This window comes from Felis catus, chromosome C2 (assembly GCF_018350175.1).
Source record: "Felis catus isolate Fca126 chromosome C2, F.catus_Fca126_mat1.0, whole genome shotgun sequence".
NCBI classification, from domain to species: domain Eukaryota; kingdom Metazoa; phylum Chordata; class Mammalia; order Carnivora; family Felidae; genus Felis; species Felis catus.
This window is the reverse complement of record NC_058376.1, coordinates 35,763-60,176: the sequence shown is the minus strand read 5'-3', so window position 1 is coordinate 60,176 and position 24,414 is coordinate 35,763. Positions and strand designations below refer to the sequence as shown.

The 24,414-nt window shown below is 39.1% G+C and overlaps 1 protein-coding gene across 2 annotated transcripts in view; it reads right to left on the bottom strand.

The window, feature by feature from the left end:
* The window catches only part of LOC101101073 (aryl hydrocarbon receptor-like), a 65,866-nt gene that overhangs the window by 37,722 nt on the left and 3,730 nt on the right, over positions 1 to 24,414 (bottom strand). For both annotated transcript variants that reach the window (XM_019839246.3, XM_023238575.2), the window contains exons 2-3: positions 17,058 to 17,245; positions 13,608 to 13,729 (exon numbers count right to left, since the gene is read on the bottom strand). In XM_019839246.3, coding sequence (XP_019694805.1) covers positions 13,608 to 13,729; positions 17,058 to 17,245 — 310 coding nt within the window. The remainder of the gene's footprint in view (positions 1 to 13,607; positions 13,730 to 17,057; positions 17,246 to 24,414) is intronic.

Here is a 24,414-nt window from a genome sequence, read left to right as displayed (position 1 = left end):
AGGAATTTATCCATTTCTTCCAGATTGCCCAGTTTGTTGGCATATCATTTTTCATAATATTCTCTTATAATTATTTGTATTTATGGTGGGAATTTTGTTATTTTTCTTCCGTTTGTAATTTTTAATCCTTTCTCTCTTCTTGTTGATCAGTCTAGCTAGGGTTTGTCAATTTTATTTAATTTATCAAAGAACCAGCTGTTGGTTTCATTGATCTGTTTTACTATTTTTTTTTGTTTCTATATCAATTATTTCAGATCTAATCTTTACTATTTCCTCTGTTTTTCTGATTTTAGGCTTCATTTGTTGTTATTTTTCTAGCTCCTTCAGGTGTAAGGTTAGGTTGTTTATTTGAGATTTTTCTTGCTTCTTGAGATAAGCATGCATTGCTATATACTTCCTTCTTATGACTACCTTTGCTGCACTCTAAAGGTTTTGGACCATTTTGTTTTCATTTTCATTTGTTTCCATGTATTTTTTAAAAAATTTCTTCTTTAATGTCTGGTTGACCCATTCATTCTTTAATAGGATGATATTTAGCCTCCATGTATTTGTGGTCTTTCTAAATTTTTTCTTGTGGTTGAACTCAAGTTTCATAGTGTTGTGGTCAGAAAATATGCATGGTATGATTTCAATCTTTTTGTACTTGTTGAGGCCTGATTTGTAGCTTAGTATGTGATCTATTCTGGAGAATGTCTCATGTGCACTTGAAAAGAATATGTATTCTACTGCTTTAGGTTGAAATATTCTGAATATATCTGTTAAGTCCATCTGGTCCAGTATGTCATTCAAAGCCATTGAATCCTTGTTGATTTTCTGTTTAGATGATCTGTCCATTGCTGTACATGGGTGTTAAACTCTCCTACTATTATTGTATTATTATAAACTAGTTCTTTATATTTGTTATTAATTGCTGTATATATTTGGGTTCCTTCAAGTTGGGGGCATAAATATTTAGAATTGTTAGATCTTCTTGGATAGTTAGTTCCCCTGTATTATGATATAGTCGCCTTCTTCACTCTTGTTACAGTCTTTGGTTTAAAATCTAGTTTGCCTGATAAAAGTATTGTTACTCTGGATTCTTTTGATATATATTTGTATGATAAATGTTTCTCCATCTGCTCACTTTCAATCTGTCGGTGTCTTTAGGTCTAAAATGTGTCTCTTGTAAGCAATATATAGATGGATCTTGATTTTTTTATCCATCTGATACCCTATATCTTTTATTGAAGCATGTAGTCCATTTACATTCAGAGTGATTATTGAAAGGTATGGATTGAGTGCCATTGTGTTACCAGTAGAGTTGGTGTTTCTCTGATGCCCTCTGGTCATCAGCAGAGCTTTCTAAGCTGTCAGCACACAGCCCTATGTGGGGCTTGAACACAAAAAACATGAGATCATGACCTGAACCAAAGTTGGATGTTCAACCTACTGAGCCACCAAAGCACCCCTGATTTTAGTCTTTCTTTCCTACTCCAAGAGTCCTCTATGATATTTCTTGCAGGGCTGGTTTACTGGTCACAAACTCCTTTAGTTTTTGTTTGTGAAACTCTTTATCTCTCCTTCTATTCTGAATGGTAGCTTTGCTGGATAGAGTATTTTTGGCTGCATATTTTTCCCCTTCTGCACATTGAATATATCATGCCACCCCTCCTTGCCTGCCAAATTTCTGTGGAGAGATCTGTTGCGAACCTTATTGGTCTTCCCTTGTAAGTTATGGACTTCTTTTGTCTTGCTGCTCTTGGGACTTTTGATTTCTATATTTTGCAAATTTAACTACATTACGTCTTGGTGTTGGCCTGCTTTTGTTGATTTTGATAGAAGTTCTCTGTGTCTCCTGGATTTGGATGTCAGTTTCTTTTCCCAGATTAGGGAAGTTTTTAGCTGTCATAGTCTTGAATAAACCTTCTGCTCCCTTTTTCCTCTCTTCTTCTGGGACTCCTACGAAATGAATATTATCATGTTTGATGGAGTCACTGAGTTCCCTAAGTCTACTTTTATTTGAAGATTTTTCTTTACCTCATGTTCAGCTTTATTATTTTCCATAATTCTATCTCCTATATCACTTATTCATTCCTCTGCTTGCTTCTTTCATCTTTGTAGTCATTACATCCAGTGGTTTTGGATCTTGGTTATATCTTTCACTTCAGCCTGATTGGTTTTTAGCTCTTTTATCTCTGCAGTAAGGGTCTCCATGATGTTCTCTATGCTTTTCTCAAGCCCAGCTAGTGTTCTTATGATTTTTGCTTTAAATTCTGGATCAGGCATATTACCTATATTTGTTTTGATTAGATCCCTGGCTGTGACCATTTTTTCTTTCTTTTGGAATGAATTCCTCCATCTTGACATTTTGTCTAGGTCTCTGTCTTCTTCTTTGTGTTAGGAAAGTCTGTTATGTTTCCTGCTTCTGAGAGTAATGGCTTTATGAAGAAGACGTCATATAGTTTCTGGGACGTGGTGTTTCAGGAAGTGTCTCTGGTGTGTGCTGGGTGCACTCTGGGTGCTGCTGTGTTTTGGCTGCTGTATTCCTCCCGTCAGTCATCTGCAGTTTCTCCTTGCCTACAGTGGACAGTGTTTGTATCTTAACCAGAGTGCCGTGAATCTTTACTAGGTGTGCTCTAGTCTGCTTGTTAAAAGAGACCTGATGCTATTTCCACTAGAACTGAAGTTCACGTAACTCTCTGGTTGGTAGACATGGTGTATGTGAGGGTTTGTGCTGGTCTTCTAAGGGAGGGGCCTACTGCACTGGTCGCTAGGCACACTTGCCAGAGAAAAGCAGTACCAGCAGAGGTAAGGGCAGGTGGTACTTGGTGTAAGCAGGCTAGGCAGCAAGTGTTGGTGCTGTGCTGTTTACTGAAGTTGGTTTATGCTGATGTATGGGGGAAGGAAATGGTGCCAACCCATTCCTCTGTCTCTGGAGAGGGGAGTTTGTTCTCACTGCTGTCAGAGAAGCACTTTCAGATGAGCAAATAAATTCCCCTCAGGCGATCACAGGCATTTTTCAGATCACTGTATTCACACACTCTCTCGGTCACTTTCCTGCCTGGAGCAGTGCAGCAGCATACCTTAGGCTCTATCCCAGCCAGGTCAGCTAACTTTTAAACTTCCAAGCTTCAGGGACCTAGTGTGGCTGGGACCTGTGCTGCTCCTTTGGGGGCTGAGCTTGCTGCGCTGAGACTGATGCAGGTTTGACCCAGAAAGGAAGTCGTGCCACAGTGCAGGGGTGTGGAGTTTGAAGCAAGCAGCCTAAACAGCCAGCCTCCTGGTTAGTTGCCCTTAGCAGGTGTCTCTGAGCCTATGCTGAGAGGTGGGGAGGGAAATGGTAACCACAGGTTCTTTTGTCCCCAGAGAGGCAATGGCACTTCTCACAGATGCACTCCAAAAAGAATGAACAGTCTCTTCCTATGCCACTTAGGTGATCCTCAGATTGGGCAGGCTGCCCCAGGGTTGCTTGCCTGCCTTCTCTCAGGAGTAGGGCAGCGGCCTCAGATCTCTATCCCAGCAAAACCTGGGGACCTCTGAAACTCCAGTCTTTTGAGCCCCGCTGGTTGCAAAGACACAAAATGCATCCCCACTCATTTCCCCTCGCCAGTGGCTTTGGGGAAGTGTTCTTGTGCTTATCCACGTGTGCTCCACTCTCTCTAGCTTTTCTCTGTGACCAGGGATCCTTTCCCTCTGCAGCAAACACTATCTGTTTCTCCCCCAAACCACATCTCCACACTTCCTACCTTCCTCAGAGTTGCCTCTTCTCTCCCTCTAATTGTGCAGTTTGTTCTATCAATTCTAGGTTGATTTCTAGAGTATTCAGAATGATAGTTAGCATTCAAGGGAGGAGGCAAGCGTAGGGTCCTCCTACTACACCACCATCTTAGCGCCCCCCCCAATTCATTTTATATGATCTCTCCTGCAAACTTTCTGAACTTGTTTTTAGTTTTATTAGCTTTGTACTGGATTCCCTAGGTTTTTCTCATACAACATGATGTCATCTGCAAATTGAGGCAGATGACATCATGTTGTATGAGAAAAACCTTAGACAACATCTTTAATCTGCAACTTTATTTATTTTTAAATGTTTGTTTATTTTTGAGAGAGAAGAAGCACGAGCAGGGGTAGGGGCAGGTGAGGGGCAGAGAGAGGAGCACATGGGATCCAAAGCAGGCTCTGCACTGACAGCAGCTAGCCTGATGTGGGGCTTGATCTCATGAATCATGAGTTCATGACTGGAGCTGAAGTTGGTTGTTAAACCGATTAAGCCACCCAGGTACCTTTTAGTCTGCAACTTTAAGTGTGATGTTTACTTTGGCTTTTTTGTAGTTGTACTATATCAGGTAGAGAAAGCACTGTTTTAATGAAAGAGTATCAGATTTTTGTTACATGGAACAGATTTTTCGTAATGCCTTTTCTCCATCAGCTGAGGTTATCATGTGGTTTTTGTCCTGTATTCTATTAATATGGTGTATTTTATTACTAGATTTGCACATGTTAAACCAACTTTGCAGTTCTTGGGCAAATCTCACTTGATTTGGGAGTATAATCTTTTTTTTTGTATGTTGGTTAGATTCACTTTACTAGTATTATGTTGAGGATTTTTGCATGCATATTCCCAAAACATATTGCCCTGTGGTTTTCTTTTCTTGTAAAATCTTCTTTCTTGTAAAGAAATGCTCCTTCTATTTTTGCTTTTTTTTTTTTTTAGAAGAGGTTGTGAAAGAATAGTGTTAATTCTTCTTTAAATCTTTAGTAAAAATCACCATGATGCCACCTGAACTTGAGATGCTCTGTATGGGATATTTTAGATTTACTATTATGATCTCTTTACATGTTATAGTTTTATTCAGATTTTCTGTTTTGTTTAGTTTGTGACTCGCTAAGAACTTGTCCATTTCATATAAGTTTTCTGGTTTGTTGGAATACAGTTGCTCTTGTATTTCCTTATAATCCTTTGTATGTCTATACAATCTGTAATGAGGTCTCCTTTTGTATTCCCAATTTCAGTAATTTGAATTTTGTCCTTTCCCCCCCTTGATCTAAGTAAAGGTTTGTCAATTTTGTTTATCTTTTCAAATAACTGTTCCATGGGATTTCTGTATTGTTTTTCTATCCTCTATTTATTTCCATTCCAGTCTTTATTACTTCCTTCCACTGCATGCTTTCGTTGTAGTTTGCTGTTTTTTTTTTTTTTTTACAATTTCTGAAGGTGGAAAGTGAGATTATTCATTTGAGATCTTTATTTTTTTAATATAGGCATTTATAGCTATAAATGTTCCTCAAAGAACTGCCTTAAGAGCATTTGATTAAGTTTTGTTGTATTACTTTTGTTTTCATTCATCTGAAAGTATTTTCTAATTTCTCTTGTGATTTCTTCTTTGACTCATTGGTTGTTTAGGAAAGTGTGTATTTTGTAAATATTTTTAAATAGTCCTTTTGTTATTGATTTCTAATTTAAGTCCAATGTAGTAGGAGAACTTTTTCCCCTAGTGCTTTCAACTGCTAGAAATTAAAAAGATGTATCGATTATATAAAATTTTATTTTATTATATATGTATTTTTTCCTTATGATGTCTTTCATTCCTGCCAATTATTCATTCCATAGCTGAAAACCTATATTTCTCTCTCCCCTTTACCCATTTTGCCCAACTGCCCAACCCCCTCCACGCTGGCAACCCTCAATTTGTTGTATGTATGTATAGGTCTGATTCTGCTTTTTGTTTATTTATTCATTTGTTTCTGTTTCCTTTTTCTTTTCTTAAATGTTTATTTATTTTGAGAGAAAGAGAGAGCGAGAGAGCAAGGGAGGGGCAGAGAGAGAGAGAGGGAGAGAAAGAATCGCAAGCAGGCTCTGTGCTGTCAGTGCAATGTGGAGCTCAATCCTATGAACCATGAGATCATGGCCTAAGCCAAAATCGAGAGTCGGACAGTTAACCGACTGAGCCACCCAGACACCCCTGTGCTTTTTAAGATTACACTTTTAAGTGGAATCATATGGTATTTGCCTTTCTTAGTCTGACTTGTTTCACATAACATTACACATTCTAGGTCCATCCATGTTGATTCAGATGGCACAATCTCATCCTTTTTTATGGCTGTGTAATATTCCATTGTATGTATACACCACAATTTCCTTATCCATTTGTCTATTGGTAGACCCTTAGGTTGCTTCCATACCTTGGCTGTTGTAAATACTGCTGCAATAAACATAGGGATGAATATATCTTTTTGAGTTAGTGTTTTTGTTTTCTTTGGGAAAATATCCTATGGTGGAATTATTGGATGATATGGTATTTCTATTTTTAATTTTTTTGAGGAAAGTTCATATTGTTTTCTGCAGTGGCTAGACCAATATACCTTCCCACCAACAGTGCAGGAGGGGTACTTTTTTTCTCCACATGTTTGTCAACACTTGTTGTTTCTTTCTTTCTTTTTTTAAAAAATTTTATCCATTCTGGTTTTTTAAAAATTTTATCCATTCTGGCAGGTGATATCTCATTGTAGTTTTGGTTTGCATTCCCCTGATGGTTAGTGATATTTAGCATCTTTTCTTGTGTCTATTGGCCATTTGTATGTCTTCTTTGGAAAAAGGTCTATTCAGATCCTCTGCCCATTTTTTAAATTGGATTGTTTGCTTTTTGGTGTTGTGTATGTTCTTTAGATATCAGAGACATCATTTGCAAATATCTTTTCCTATTCAGTAAGTTGTCTTTTTGTTGATGGCTTCGTTTAATGTGCCAAAGCCTTTTATTTTGTATAGTCCAAATAATTTATTTTTGTTTTTGCTTCCTTTGCTTTAGGAGACATTTCTTGAAAAATTTTACCATGGGGATACTTGGGTGGCTCAGTCAGTTGCGTGTCTGACTCTTGATTTTTGCTCCAGTCATGATCCTAGGTTTGTGGTATTAGGCCCCATTTTGGGCTCTGTGCTGAGCCTGGAGCCTGCTTAAGATTCTCTCTCTCCCCCTCTGCCCCTGTCCCTTGCTCACTCTAAAATTAAAAAAAAAAAAAAAAAAAGACCAGAAAAATACTATAATGGCCAATGTCTGAGAAATTACTGCCTGTATTCTCTTCAAGGATTTTTATGGTTTATGGTCTCACATTTAGGCCTTTAATTAGTTTTCAGTTTATTATTGTGTATGGTGTTAGAAGTGGTCCAATTTCATTCTTCTACAGGTAGCTGTCCAATTTTCCCAGAACTGTTTATTGAAAAGATTGTCTTTCCCCCATTGTATATTCTTGCCTCCTTTTTCATAGATTAATTGACCATATAATTGTGGGTTTTTTCCTGGGGTCTGAATTCTGTTCCATTGATCTATGTATCTATTTTTGTTCCAAATTAGAGAACATATTTTGTATAATTTTAACTCTTTTAAATTTATTGAGGCATGTTTAATGGTGGAATATGGTCTAATCTGGAAAATACTCCATGTTTGAGTAGAATGTGTATTGTCCTGTTTGGTTGAGTGTTCTATACTGTTTGTTACATCTAGTTGGTTTATAGTATGGCTTAAGTGTTCAACATCCTTGTTAGTCTTCTATCTAGTTGTTTGTGTTTATTATTGCAAGTTGGGTATTAAAGTCAGTAACTACTATTTTTGAATTATTTATCCCTTTGATTATACCAGTTTTTACTTTATGTATTTTGGGTCTCAATTGTTAGGTGCATATATATTAATAGTTGTTACATCTTTGGAATAGATTGGCCCTTTAATTATTATAAAATATCTATTTACCAGAGCAGCTGGGTGGCTCAGTTGGTTGAGCATCCAATTGACTCTTGACTTCGGCTCAGGTCATAATCCCAGGGTTGTGGGATTGAGCCACACATTAGACTCTATGCTAAGCATGTAGCCTGATTAAGATTCTGTCTCTCAGGGCACCTGGTTCGGCTCAGGTCATGGTCTCACAGCTTGTGGGTTTGTGCCCCACATCAGGCTCTGCGCTGACAGAGCCTGGAGCCTGCTTCAGATTCTGTGTCTCCCTCTCTCTCTGCTACTTCCCTGCTCATGCTCTGTCTCTGTCTTTCAAAAATAAATAAACATTAAGAAAAACCTTAAAAAAAGATTCTCTCTGACCCTCTCTTCTGCACTCTCTAAAAAATAAAAGTAAGTAAATAAATAAATAAATAAAATATTTATTTCCAATAATTTTTCTTGTGTTAAAGTCTATTTTGTCTCATATTAATGTAGTCACACCAGGTCTCTTATGGTTGTTGTTTGTATAGTATATTATTTTCCACCTTTGCTTTGTATCTATTTACATCTCTGAATCTAAAGTGTATCTCTTGAAGACATATGGGAGGGATTATAAGAAATACAGCCAGATAGTCATTGACTTTTTATTGGATTGTTTAATCATTTACATTTAAGATTATTATTGATATTATGGGATTTACATTTGCTGTTTTGCTTTTTTTTTCTGTGTCTCATATTTCTTTTGTTCCTCTTTTACTGTAAGTTTTTATTCTAGTATAGCATTTCATTTATTTAATGTAATATTTTTGTATTTTTTGAGTTTGTTAAAAAATGGTTGCTCTGTGGCTTGCATATACATAACAAATTATCAGAATATACTTCATTTTATGCTAACTTAGTTCCAATGAGATATAGAAATTTACTCCTATATATCTCTATTACCTTCCTCCCTTTTTGCTATATTTTAATGTATATTATAATTTTATATGAGACAAATCTGTAATACAATGTTATTTTATTACTGTAACATTTAATGCATTTTATTTTTTAATGTTTATTTATTTTTGAGAGACAGGGAAAGAGAGAGAGAGAGACAGACAGGCAGAGAGAGAGACAGACAGAGACAGAGACAGAGACAGAGCTGGGGAAGGGCAGAGAGGGAGACACAGAATCCAAGCTGGCTCCAGGCTCTGAGCTGTCAGCACTGTGCTCGACATGGGGCTCAAACCCATGAACACGGAGATCATGACCTGAGCTGAAGTCGGACACTTAACCAATGGAGCCACTCAGGCGCCCTAATTTAATGCATTTTTAATCAGCTGAAAGAAGAAAGGAGAGCACATATATGTTTAAGGAGAATTACTTTATTAAACTTCTTGTTACCATTTCTGGTTCTTTTCAATTTTTGTGTATTTGAGTTCACATCTGATGTCATTTCCTTACTTCAGCACAAGTTTTCTCCCATTTTCTCTCACTTGCCTTCTGTATTGTTGTTATTGTAAACTATATTGCATTTCTGTGTGTTATAGGCTCAACACAATTTATATACTTGTTTGTTTCCCCAGGAAACTGCTTTTTAAAATAACTATATAGAAGAAAGAAGAAACATTATTTTGCCTTTTATAATTGCTGATAATTGCCTTATCAGTGCTGTTGTTTCTCACGTGGATCAATTGCTGTTGGATATCACTTACCTTCAGGGTGAAAAAGATCCTTCAGTATTTATCAAAAGGTGAGTCTGCTAATAGCAAATTCCCTGAGTTTTGGTTTATCTGGGAATATTTAGTTCACCTTCATTTTGAAATATAGTTTTGCTGATATAGGATTCTTGGTGGAAATGTGTGGGGTTTTTTTCTTTTTCTCTTTCAGCACTTTATGTCACTGCACTGTCTTCTGGCCTTCATGGTTTCTGATCACAAGTCAGTTGTTAATCTTGTGGGGGGTTCTCTTGTACATGATGAATCATTTTTCTCTTGGTGTTTGATTTTCTCTTGTCTTCATTTCAATATTTTGACTATGATGGGTCCAGGTGTGTATCTCTTGGAATTTATTCTACTCAGATATTTTTGAGCTTCTTTGGTGTGTACAGTAATGTTTTTATCAAATTTGTGAAGTATTAGGTCATCATTTTGTTGAATATTCAATCTGCTCCTTTTCCTCTCTTCTTTCTGTCTGGTACCCCCAGTATATGTATATTGGTGTGCATTTAATGGTATCCCATATTTCTTAGAGTCTCTGTTCATATCGTGTGTGTGTGTGCATGTGCATGTGTGTACTGCAGACTGCATAATCTCTATCTATCTTCAAATCCTGCCATGATTCTTCTACCAGCTCAAGTATGCTATTGAGTCCCTCTAGTGAATTTTTCATTTCAGTTATTATATTTTTCAACTCTAGAATTTCCATGTAGTTCCTTTTATATCTCTCTTCATGGATATTTTGTATTTGATGAGACTTTGTCATCTTCCTTTAATTTTAAAAATTATTTCCTTTCATTCTTTGAACATATTTATAAAAATCACTTAGAAGTTTTATCTGGTATATTCAACATCTGGGTCACTCAAGGGCAGTTTCTATTCCCTCTTTTAGTTCTCTACATGAGTCACACTTTACTGTTTCTTTACATGTCTCATGATTTATTGTTGAGAACTACGTCTTTAGGTAATATACTAACTGGATAATGATCTCCACCTCTCTTGTTTGCTTGTTTATTTAATGATCTGGATGGATTATTTCAGTGAAGCCTAATTCCCTCACCCCCTGCAGCCTCTAATCTCATTCCCCATAAGGCATAGCCTTGGGTATGTACATAGTCTTCCTGATCAGCAGATAGTGACAACAGTGTTTACCTTTGCGGTTTATTATCTCCTTCCCTGATCTCACCACTAAACTTCAAGCTGTTAGCCTTCACTAATTGTTAATGGGTTGCTCTATTGTTCTAGACGATGGTCCAGTTGCAGTTGGACATTACAAGGGCAAGGTTTTGGTAGATTTTGAGACTTTTCTGACCCTGTGGCTCTTCCAAATTGTGTCTTTCCCTGATTTTCTCTGTTAAATTTTAGCTGGTCTACTATTTCACCCTCTTAATTGTGCGTTTTTAGAAAAATGAAATGATTTAAATTTGATTTGATCTTGAATGCCAAACATTTGAACGTGCTCACACAAAATGAAGTCAAATATTTCTGTGAAAATAAAAGGAAACCTGTTTTTAAATCATGGAGCTGGGGGATCAGAGGGGGAGCTCTCATGTCTTACAACTCATCATCAATTGCAGAGCACAACAGGAAGAGATATATCTTGCAAGTTGATACTACTTTAGCTATTTTGCTACCAACAGGAGGAAGAAGGATTTCCTCCTCCCCCCACCCCCCCGAACCAGCCTAGCCAGTAAGAGATGTTCAAATCTCAGCCTAAGACTGTCACACCCCAGCCAATGAGAAGTCACTATACTTCCAGCTCCCAGTTTATTCTAATGGACTTTCTGTTTACAACATCCCCTTCCAATTTCTCCTTCTCCTCTGTAAAAGAGTCTTCTCTTTTGTTCTATGGACTTGCCTATGGTTTTTCAATAGATTTGTTTGTCCCAAATTGCAATTCCCTATGGCTCCCAAGTAAACCTATGTTTTCTGGTAAAACAGCTGACAGTTTATTTTCAAGGTAAATGTTACTTGGTGTCAGAAGTGGGATCCAGAAAAGACCCTCCCCTCCCCCCCTCAACAATTCCTGGGGTGATGAGCAAAAGCCACTGGTATCCACAGAGCTACTTGAGCTCACTGCTTTCTTGGTGAACCTTGGAGTTTGAGGCTAAGTTTTCTTCTGGGTTTTGAGTTCTGCTCTCTCTCTGTTTTGATTTCTCCATGCTTTATTAAGGATCTGTGTTAAGGCCTTGCCCTCTGAGAGTACTCATTTGGACTTTGGTCCCACTCTTTTTTAGAAGTAAACTTTTCCTGTTGAAACTGTGCCTGTTGGAAATATGCTGACTTTGGTCCGATACCTTTGAAACCAGGCTGTTTCTACTGGAACTGTGCTGTTTAGGAATTTTCTTTGGTTTTAGGAAAAAGGCTCTAATAAAACAGATCACAATCATCAAAATGCTTTGAGGGTGCCCCCTCCATTCTGGATCCTCTGTCGATTTTATGTTTTAAAATCATGGCCCCCCTCATGTGCATTTCTAACTAAATATACCAACTTAACTGAAAGTAATGTAGAACTTCGATGGCCAATATGGAAGAACATTTGATCTTCCCAATTTTTTTCTTATAATTACATTAGAAACCTTTGTCTGCAAACAAAACAAAACAAAACAAAGTAAACAAACTGAATGGGATAACTACTTTAATTGGTGCCTTGAGGGTACCAATTTTCAGGATTCTAAGTTTGCATCTTTGAAAAATACTGTTTCTAAAGTAACTGAGGCAAAGGTGGCAGAGGGGGGTATAATTCTAGAATTTGACAGTATTAATCAAATAGCCAATGAGGTGAATTAAATGACCCTTTGAAATCTATTTGCTCCATCTCTTGTGGTTTAGCTGAGTCTGGAGACACTGATCATTTGTTCCTATTGAATCAGCTACCATCGTTCTTATGGACAAAATCTTCATCTGCTACTGGCAGAATCTACAGTGCACCTCCCATCAAGATTCAAAGAGATCCCTCAAAACCTCTCCCCAGAATTAATCAATAGCCTATAAAGAAAGAAGTCCTATAAGGCATTATGACCATAATAGAAGATTACAAGGCTCAGAGCCTCATTATATGCTGCACTAGTCCCTGTAACACTCCTAATTTACCTGTGATAAAACCCAATGGCCAGGGATGGAGGTTTGTCCAGGACCTCTGAGCAATAAATAACACTGTAATCCTTCATTACCCTGTTGTTCCTAACCCCCGTGTGTTACCAATATCCATTCCTGATGATAGCAAATTTTTTTCACTGCAATTGATCTATGCAGTGCATTGCTTAGTATTCCAGTTGATTAAGGATAGCTAACATCTATTTGCTTTCACTTAGAAAGAATGGAAATACCTGGACAGTAATGCCCCAGGGCTTCACAGAGTGTCCTTCTTACTTTTCACAAAACTTAAAAGCTGACCTGCATGCTATAGTTTTCTTCAGGCTTTACTTTGCCACAATGTGTAGATGATTTGCTTCTTAAACTTCTTCACAGGAAGACAGTATTCACCTGTTAAACTTTTTGGTCTTAAAGAGATATAAAGTCTCCAAAATTTTTTTCAGTTTTCTCAAATTCAGGTTTGATACTTTTGGCATCTGATCTGGGAATAAGGACTATGTTTTCACTGTGTGTTCCCAGGAGTGAAAGACCTTAAGCATCACATCGTGCAACCTGGAAATTTTGTCTTTTGGAAACACTTCCAGAAAGGCTCTTTAATCTCATGGAAAAGGCCCTTATCAGGAACTGCAAACCAATGCTTGTGCTGCCAAACTCCAGGGAACAGACTCTTTGATTCACATGACTCATCTGAAGACAGCATCAAACCCCGACTGCACCTACACACCCCCTAGTGTCCTGAAAGTAAAGATTTCCTGGATCTGAAGCACACAGCCTTTGGAAAGACAGCTTTCTGAGTCTTACAACCCCTGAGGCAGGCAGGGAAATGCAGCATCATCCTTGTGGGGAGAGTTGGCTGCTACTTGATTAGCAGGTGGCCATTAAGGACTGACATCCAGGGTTTCTGACTCTTCTCATGTGTGACTCCCACCCACATGGCACAATAGTTATAGAATTATCCAAAAAATGGGAAAAAGAGATATAGAATACTCTATTCAACCAGAAACTGTTCATGGCAATTAAAGATAAATTCAATAAGAGTTGAAACAAAATTTTTCTGGAAAACTCTGAGGCCTGATTCTGTTATAATTATAACCACTGACAGGGAATAGAGTTGGAAAATATCATACAGTACCTGAAGAAGCAAGTCCCCTTCAGAAAACAGTTCTGCATTGACCTGTGGAGAGGTATGCTCACTTCTTCCTGGATTCATGGGTGGGTCACCTGAGCAGTCTGCAATGCTGTCCTTTAGGATGGCTGAGGAAGACAAAGGTGGCATTGAAAACAAATATGTTATAATCTTGTTGGTATAGCTTGTGTTTGAGGAAACCATCTTAATAGGAAACAAACTGAGGGTTGATGGAGGGAGGTGGGTGGGGGGATGGGCTAAATGGGTGATGGGTATTAAGGAGGGCATTTCTTCTGATGAGCACTGGGTGTTATAGATCAGTGATACATCACTAAATTATACTCTGGAAACCAATATTACACTATATGTTAACAAACTAGAATCTAAATAAAAATTTGGAAGAAATAAAAAAAAAATACATGATAGCTCTGAAATAAAGAGGGGAAAAAAAGGAAAGCATCTTACAGCCTCAGAAGTGCCCATTAAGTGATCTGGTCATGATTCCTGGAAAGAAACCCAAGGGCTACTGGAGCTGCTCATGCTTGTTCAAGCCAACATCTAAGACAGAGCAGCTGTGAAAAGTCAAGGCTGCTTGAAATCAGAGGAAAGTCATTTGTACAGAGAGGTCTGCAAGTTGTTTTAAAAACAAGCTCATCACAGGGTTCATCAGAGAACCCTGTGGAAACCAGGGCACTCCTGCCTCTGTCTCTGGCCCGGGACCACTGGAGTGGCCTGCATGCTAGAGATGTAGCTGGTTGTCTGGGGAAGATTAAGGTATGGGGCTGGTGCTGTGGAATGAATTCAACCCAAGAGCAGCCCCACATAGAGATAGCCTAGAAATAAGACATTCTTCTGTGAAGAATGAGGCATTTGGGCCAGGCCCAGGCTGGCAGGGATCTAGAATGCCCTCACACCTCCAGTTCTGCACCACTCTACAGAGGCATTCCATGTCTTCTCAGGATCCTGCACCTCCCTGCAAGCTGAGTGCTAATGTGCTCCTCCATCGGCAGAATAGTCCCAGCCAGGCTGTCCCCCAAGTTCCCACAGGAGTGTGAACAGTGGGTTCTCGTTCAGCCAGTTGTCTCTTTGGGACATGTGACTATGTGCTTCCCCACCCCCCCCCCCCCCGCCCCCGCCACCATCTCCAGGTCTCCAGCAAAGTCTCTTTATCTTCTTACTCTACAGTGGGCCCCAGCTGGTCTAAGACCCAAGTGATGGGCCATCCAGTTCTCTCTAGCTTGAGTTTGTGATTTCAAATTACCTCATTTTCATGGCAACAGAGACTCTGCCTAGTGCAGTGAGAGCAGGTTCAGTCCTGGCTCTCTCTCTCTGCTGTGCCACCTTAAAAATCCTTGAGTTCTCTGAGCCTCACTTTTCTATCAGTACTGGCAGATGATGACAGTGCCTCACAGACTCAGATGAGATACCTGGACAAAAAGCCTGGCTCATAGAGGATGCTCAATAGATGACAATCCTTTCTTATGAATTATATAATATGAAAATTATATAATGCTGAGTCACAAAGAAAGGGAGAACTGGGCATCTGGATTTGAAGAGCATATAGAAGATGAATGTGGGTTAACTGCTTAGTTATGAAACTTTTGACACATGGCACCTGTCCTGTTGAATGCGGAAGTAGGCAGGGATAGGGAAAGCCCTAGCCTCGGTCTTAGACCATGGCAGGAGGAAGCTGGGACCTTGATATGGCAGCTCAGTGGGTTCTATGGCTTGGGGAGGCTAGGATCCTGTGGACAGTAGTGGGTCCTCAACAAAGCCATTGTGTGTGTGGATCCTGTGGGTCCAGCCTTCCTGCCTGTTTGAGGGTCCAAAAGGAATGGGGACTGTTTTCCTCAGGCTGGCTCTTGAGGTAGCTGTGCCTCTCACCCAGGCTGTCCCCACTCCTGCCTACATGAGAAACAGCCTCGGAAGTCATTCATCCATTCAGAGGAGAGACCCAGAGGAGGAGTGTACAAAAGTGGTGGGAGAGACAGGACTGAGATCCACAGCTCTGAACAGACCAGGTTTTAGACTGGCTGAGGATCAAGGTGTTTCCATGTGAAAGCAGTTCACAACACACAACTAGTAAAGACAGCAGCTCTCCAGAGCATCCCAGGGGCACATATGTGCCTCTTTCCTTTGGGCCATCCTTGGGGGAAACCAGACCCAGGTCAGAGGGTCTAAGGTCTCCACCGGTGTCAGTGGCCTGGAGCACAGTCCCTGTGCTCATGGCACAAACCAGAGACATCTGGAGGAGAGAAGGCCCAGGCACAGCTCTAGGCAGGCAGCCTGGAAACAGAGGCAAGGCTATTCAAGGCAAGGCTCTGGGTAATGAGAGGACTTTGAAGGGCCTATGCTTCCCTTCCCTCAAAGGATTTCAGCCCCTGTGGGATTCATAAAGTGTAAAATTAACCATTTTAAACTGAGCAGCCCTGTGGCATTGAGCACATTCACAACGTTGTGCAACCTCCACCTCCATCGAGATCCAAAATACTGTCAACACCCCAAAAGAAAACCCTGTATCTGTTCAGCAGTCATCCTGGCCCTCTGACCCCCAGGCCCCTGGCCAGCACCTCAAATGTGTTTGACCATTACATGGCTATTCCACATTACTGTTATATGAGATTAAATAGCAGCTGCTCCTCTAAAGTTTTCACTGCATTTTGGGCAGTTTCATAATTCTCAATGTATTTTCAATGTTGACTGGATCCAATTAATTTTTTAATTTCTATTTTGAGCTGCTGTAACAATTTGTCACATGTTATCCAGGCCCAGAGTCTTCCTGTCCGTCTTCCTGGACTGCATGTTACCAGTTAAGAAGGGACACACTTTCCTCCTCCAGGAGAAACTGGCGGCCACAAGCTCACCTGTGCTCAGTTGCATCTCTGGATTTACTGAGTAAAAGTTCCACTTGCAGGAATGGGTTAAAACTACCTTTCAGCAATGACACAGTGAATTAGCAGGCAGGACATGGAAGAGTAGACTGTGCCCATTACATGGTAAAGAACTTTAGGAGAATAAGTGCTCCAGAAGATAATAAGAAATATCTCAATTCATATCGTAGTTTCATAAAAATGGTTGTTCTAAACCAAAGTTCTGCAAGGTGGAGGAGCACTTGGCTTATCACAAGAAATGACAAATCAACGGAAGGAAAGAATTCAGGCCATCAGCTAGGGACTTCTGCATATGCCAGTCTCTGAGCCTGGTGCAAAACACAGCCAGTCTGGGACCTGTGTCCATCTCCTTCCATGGACAGCCTGAGAGATGGTGTGGAGCCCAGAATTTACACATCTTGCATTCTGATTCACCTACTGCACCTGTGCTGAGCATGCTGCCTTCCTCCTCTGCCTGAGACCAAACACCATGGTGCAGCCTTTGCCCGGACAGAAGGTTAACTCCAAGTGCTTGTGTGCACAGGCTCCTCTCATAGCTTATTTTGGAACCACGGCTGCCACTTACCTGCGAAGTAGCTCTTCACCTTTAGGTAGCCCACAATCAGCCTGAGGATGGAGAGCTTGTCAAGCCGGGCCCGCACATCCTCAGGGAAGGGCAGCAAGTTGGTCAGTTTGGTCAGCTCTTGATTCAGGCGGTCCCGGTGCCGTTTAGAAGGGTTGGACTTGGCTCCTTCTGGAGGCTGTGGTTTAGGACTTGGCGGGGAGAGAGAAGCCATTATTCTCTGCCTTTCTCTGCACCGTCGCTTGTATCACCCACAGGGCCCCAATGGTGTGCCAGACACTATCTGGCCCACATTCCTGGTGTTTGGAGGCAGAAACCTTTGTTCTACAGTTTCAGGTTCTGCCCATGCATAAAACGCCACGGAGGCTCTGCCCTCCTGGCCAGTGGGCCCAGGGGATGGATGAGGCCACTTCATACTGTGCACATGTTAGACCTGGTGGCCCTCAAAGCACCAGGAGCCGGGGACTGGCCATTCCTCCCCACTTTCTGGTAGCCTGACATATTTGCATCCATATGCAATTTTTTAAATTAGGAAATCTGTACCACAATTAACACTGAAATGGCTGAAACTCCATTTAGGAAATTATTAAGAATTGAGCCTACACACACACACACACACACACACACACACACTCACAAACCTACATTAACACACATCTATGTGTATGCTCTCTCTCCTTTTCTGTATACACACACAGACCAAGGTACATTGTAATTATGTTGCTGAAAACCAGTGATGGAGAGAGCCGGAGAAAAAAGACCCATTTCATACAGATGAATTAAGATACAACGAATGCTCACTTCTCATCAGAAAAAATGCCAGCCAAGACGCAATGGGATGACATCTTTAATGTGCTGAAAGAAGGAATTGTTAACCCAGAATTCCATGACTGAGGGAAAGATCCTTTAAAAATGAAGGCAAAGTAAAGACATTTTCAGACAAACAAAAACACAAAGAATGTTTACAGAAGATTTGAACTACAATAAATATTAAAATTTGTTTAATGTTTATTTATTTTTGAAGGAGAGAGAGACAGAGTGTGAGTGGGGGAGGGGCAGAGAGAGAGGGGCAGAGAGCTGGCAGCACAGAGCCCGACATGGGGCTCGAACTCATGAACTGTGAGATCATGACCTGAACTGAAGTGAGACGCTTAACCGACAGAGCCACCTAGGCGCCCCTGAGCTACAATAAATATTAAAAAAGGTTCTTCAAGCTGAAGAAAAATGATATTAGACAGAAATATGGATCTCCATGAAAGAATAAACAATGCTGTAGATGATGAAAATTTAATGATTTTAATTTACTTAAAACATGATTGACTACTTAAAGAAAAATAATAGTGTTGCACTGTGGTGTTTATGGCATATGTAGAATGTATGAAAACAATAGCACAAAGGATGGAAGGGACGTGGAATTATTCTGAGGTGATTACATTATCCATGCAGCAGTATAATATTATTTGAAAGTAGATAGTATCAGTTAAGATTTACATTGTAAGCCTTAGGGCAAACACTGAAAATATAAAGCAAAGAGGTACAACTAATAAGTCACAAAAGGAGATATATGAGATACTAAAAAAGAATTAAATCCAAAGAAAGGAAGGAAAAATAACAAAGAATAGATGGAACAAATAGAAATAAAATGGCAGACTTAAACTCAACCACATTGAAATTACAAAAATGTAAACAAGCAGAGAATATCAGACTGGCTGAAAAAACAAAACCCGATATATGGTGTCTAGAGGAAACACATTTTGAATGTAAAGACACAGATAGGTTAAAGTAAAAGGATTGAAAAAGACATACCATGTGCACATTAGACATAAGAAAGCTGGAGTGCCTGAGTGGTTATATTATCAGACAGAGAAGACTTACCAAAGATAAAGAGAGATGTTTTCATAATTTAAAAAAAGTCATTATATATATATATATATATATATATATATATATATATATATTCACAGAGTTTCAAAATATGTGGATCAAGAACTGAGACAGCTGGTAGGAGGAACAGACAAATTCATAAGTAGAATTGGGGACTGCTGCAGTGTTCTCTCACTAAATGATAGGACAGATAGTTAGAAAATTATTAAGGATATACAAGACATGAACCCTCTCCTCTAACTTAGTATGATTGATATTTGAAAAACACTACAACAAACAGCTGCAGAATATAGATTCTTTTTATGCACAAGCAGAAATTCATCAAGGGAGACTATATTCTGGGCCATAAAACAAGTCTCAGTATGTTTAAATAGATTGAAATCATACGGAGTACATTCTCAGACACAATGATATTTAAGAAACAGTAACAAAGATATCTGAAAAATCCTCAAATATTTGCAAATTAACACATTTTAAAATAACTCATGTGCCCAGGGTGCCTGGGTGGCTCAGTCAATTAGCATTCAACTCTTGATCTTGGTTCAAGTCATGATCTCATAGTTTGTGAGTTTCCAGCCCTGCGTCAGTCTCTATGCTGATGGCACAGAGCCTGCTTGGGATTCTGTGTCCTTTTCTCTGCCCCTCCCCTGCTTGTACTCTCTCTTTCTCTCTCTGAAAACAGATAAATGAACTTAGAAAAATAAAACAACTCATGGGCCAAAGGAGAAATCACAAAGGAAATAAGAAAGAATCTAATTGATAATGAAGGACAAGATACCAAAATTTGTGGGGTGCAGTTAATGCAATGTGTAGAGGGAAGACTATCACCTTACTTACATATGAAAAGGAGAAAGTTTTATAGTAAATGATCTGAGTTTCCTTCTTAAAAGCTAGAAACACAAGAGTAAACTAAGCCCAAAGTATGTACAAGGAAGAAAATAATCAAGTAGAAGCAGAACAATGAAACAGAAAATGGAGGAAATAAATGAAAGTGAAAACTGAAAATATCAATGAAAATGATAATCATCTATCAAATCAATTCCCTCCAAAAGAAAATGCTAATTACCAATAGTAAGGAAGGAAGGGAAATAGTTATAGATCCTACAGACATGAACAGGAGAAAATCTTCAAGATCTTGTGATGTGCAAAGATTTCTTAGATGGGTCACAAAAAGCACAAACCATAACAGAAAAAGATTGGTAAGCTGGACTTCAACAAAACTAAGAAACTATGGAAAAAAGTGTATGTAGTATATGTAGTTGAAAAAAAGTTATTGTATCCAGAATATATAAAGGACTTTCACTAATCCATTAGAAATGGGTAAATAATTTGAATAGATACTTCACTAAAGAAAATATACTAATAGCCAAAAAGCATATGGGATCATAGGCAACATTATACTTCATCAGAAAACTGCAAATTAAAATAAATTACTTGTACATATATATTAAAATGGCTAAAATTAAAAAGACTGACAACATCAAGTGTTGGAGGGGATCTGGAGTAACTGGAACTCTCATTCATTGGAAAATGATTTCAGTTTTTTAAAATGTTAAACATGGCATAGAAATTCCAATCCTAGGTACTTACTGGGATGAAATGAAAGTATATGTCCACAAAAGACTATTTATAGCACCTTATTCATAATAGCCTGAACTGGAGGGACCAGCCAGCCAAAATGAATGAGGAGGGGGCTCAACAGCTCAGCTCACTACGCCCTAAGGTTCCTTGGAACCTGCTCACCAGGTGACCCTGTCTCATGAGGTTTTCCCTCGTCTTCTCCAGCAGGATCCCAGCCTCTTTCAACAAGCCACAGAAAGAGGCCAGGTCCAAGTGAGGCAGCAGGTAAACTGGGAAGCCCCTTCACCACCCAGGTTCTATGCCTCAGCCCTAAGAGGAGGATGATAATAGAAGTCTCTACCTCCTAGGTTGCCTAAGGATCAATTACAAAACATAGATGCCATGGTGTAGAACATTGTGCCAGTTTTTAAGTTTATTTTTTAAAATTGACATCCAAATTAGTTATAATATAGTGCAAAAATGATTTCAGGAGTAGATACCTTAGTGTCTGTTACCCACTTCGCCCATCCCCCCTTCCACACCCCCTCCATTAATCCTCTGTTTGTTCTCTATATTTAGGAGTCTCTTATGTTTTGTCCCCCTCCCTGTTTTCATATTATTTTTGTTTCCCTTCCCTTATGTTCATCTGTTTTGTCTCTTAAATTCCTCATATGAGTGAAGTCATATGATATTTGTCTTTCTCTGACTGACTAATTGCACTTAGCATAATACCCTCCAGTTCCAGCCATGTACTTGCAAATGACAAGATTTCATTCTTTTTGATTGCCGAGTACTACTCCATTGTACATATATACCACATCTTCTTTATCCATTCATCCATTGATGGATGTTTGGGCTCTTTCCATACTTTGGCTGTTGTTGATAGTGCTGCTATAAACATTGGGGTGCATGTGTCCCTTCAAAACAGCACACCTGTGTCCCCTGGATAAATACCTAGTAGGGCAATTGCTAGGTCATAGGGTAATTCTATTTTTAGGTTTTTGAGGAACCTCCATACTGTTTTCCAGAGTGGCTGGAAAGCCCACCAACAATGCAAAAGAGATCCCCTTTCTCCGCATTCTTGTCAACATCTGTTGTTGCCTGAGTTGTTAATGTTAGCCATACTGACATGTATGAGGTGGTATCTCACTGTGGTTTTGATTTTTATTTCCCTCATGATGAGTGATGTTGTGCATTTTTTCATGTGTCGGTTGGCCATCTGGATGTCTTCTTTGGAGAAGTGTCTATTCATGTCTTTTGCCCATTTCTTCACTGGATGATTTGTTTTTTGGGTGAGTTTGATAAGTTCTTTATAGATTTTGGATAGTAACCCTTCATCTGATATGTCATTTCCAAATATCTTCTCCCATTCTGTAGGTTGCCTTTTAGTTTTGCTGATTGTTTCCTTCGCTGTGCAGAAGTTTTTGTTTTGATGAGGTCCCAATAGTTCATTTTTGCTTTTGTTTCCCTTGCCTCCGGAGACGTGTTGAGTAAGAAGTTGCTGCGCACAAGATCAAAGAGGTTTTTGCCTGCTTTCTCCTCTAGGATTTTGATGGGTTCCTGTCTTACATTTAGATCTTTCATCCATTTTGAGTTCATTTTTGTGTATGGTGTAAGAAAGTGGTCCACGTTCATTCTTCTGCATGTCGCTGTACAGTTTCCCCAGCACCACTTGCTGAAGAGACTGTCTTTATTCCATTGGATATTCTTTCCTGCTTTGTTAAACATTAGTTGGCCATACGTTTGTGGGTTAATTTCTGGGTTCTCTATTCTGTTCCGTTGATCTGAGTATCTGTTTTTGTGTCGGTACCATACTGTCTTGATGATTACAGCTTTGTAGTATAGATTGAAGTCCGGGATTGTGATGCCTCGTGCTTTTGTTTTCTTTTTCAAGATTGCTTTGGCTATTTGGGGTCTTTTCTGGTTCCATACAAATTTTAGGATTGTTTGTTGTAGCTCTGTGAAAAATGCTGGCATTATTTTGATAGGGATTGCATTGAATATGTAGATTGCTTTGGGTAGTATTGACATTTTAACAATATTTGTTCTTCCTGTCCAGGAGCATGGAATGTTTTTCGATTTTTTTTGTGTCTTCTTCAATTTCTTTCATAAGCTTCCTATAGTTTTCAGTGTATAGGTTTTTCACCTCTTTGGTTAGATTTATTCCTAGATATTTTATGGTTTTTGGTGCAATTGTAAATGGGACCAATTCCTTGATTTCTCTTTCTGTTGCTTCATTGTTGGTGTATAGGAATGCAACCGATTTCTGTACATTGAATTTATGTCCTGCAACTTTGCTGAATTCATGAATCGTTCTAGCAGTTTTTTGGTGGGATCTTTAGGGTTTTCCATATAGAGTATTGTGTCATCTGCGATGAGTGAAAGTTTTACCTCCTCCTGGCTGATTTGGATGCCTTTTATTTCTTTGTGTTGTCTGATTGCAGAGGCTAAGACTTCCAATACTATGTTGAATAACAGTGGCAAGAGTGGACATCCCTGTCTTGTTCCTGACCTTAGGAGGAAAGCTCTCAGTTTTTCCCCATTGAGGATGATACTAGCGTTTGGTCATTCATATATGGCTTTTATGATCTCCAGGTATGATCCTTCTATCCCTACTTTCTTGAGGGTTTTTATCAAGAAACGATGCTGTATTTTGTCAAATGCTTTCTCTGCATCTATTGAGAAGATCATGTGGTTCTTGTCCTTTCTTTATTGATGTGATGAATCACACTGATTGTTTTGTGGATATTGAACCAGCCCTGCATCCCAGGTATAAATCCCACTTGGTCATGGTGCATACTTTTTAAAATGTATTGTTGGATCTGGTTGGCTAATATCTTGTTGAGGATTTTTGCATCCATGTTCATCAGGGAAATTGGTCTGTAGTTCTCCTTTTTAGTGGGGTCTCTGTCTGGTTTTGGAATCAAGGTAATGTTGGCTTCATAGAAAGAGTTTGGAAGTTTTCCTTCCATTTCTACTTTTTGGAACACCTTCAAGAGAATAGGTGTTAACTCTTCCTTAAATGTTTGGTAGAATTCCCCTTGAAAGCCATCTGACCCTGGACTCTTGTTTTGGGGAGATTTTTGATTATTAATTCGATTTCCTTACTGGTTATGGGTCTGTTCAAATTTTCTGTTTCTTCCTGTTTCAGTTTTGGTAGTGTATGTTTCTAGGAATTTGTCCATTTCTTCCAGAATGCCCATCTTATTGGCATATAATTGCTCTAATATTCTCCTATTATTGTTTTTATTTCTGCTGCGTTGGTTGTGATCTCTCCTCTTTAATTCTTGATTCTATTTACTTGAGTCCTTTCCTTTTCCTTTTTGATCAAACTGGCCAGTGGTTTACCAATTTTGTTAATTCTTTCAAAGAACCAGCTTCTGGTTTCATTGATCTGTTCTACTGTGTTTTTGGTTTTGATAGCATTAATTTCTGCTCTGATCTTTATTATTTCCTGTCTGCTGCTGGTTTTGGGTGTTATTTGCTGTTCACTTTCCAGCTCTTTAAGGTGTAAGATTAGGTTGTGTATCTGAGACCTTTCTTCCTTCTTTAGGAAGGTGTGGATTGCTATATAGTTTCCTCTTATGACTGCCTTTGCTGCATCCCAGAGGTTTTGAAAACTTGTGCCAGTTTTTTGTGGTTTGCTAACGATGTTAGTCTGTGTGTAATCAGACTAACAAAAATTACTACAGTAATCAGACAACAAAAATGAATAAAAGGCATCCAAATCGGCAAGGAGGAAGTCGAACTTTCACTCTTTGAGGATGATATGATACTCTTTGTATAAACCCAAAAGACACCATCAAAACATTGCTAGAACTGATACATGAATTCAACAAAGTTTCAGGACATAAAATCAATGTACATAAATCTGTTTCATTTCTATACACCAATCATGAAGCATTAGAAAAAGAAA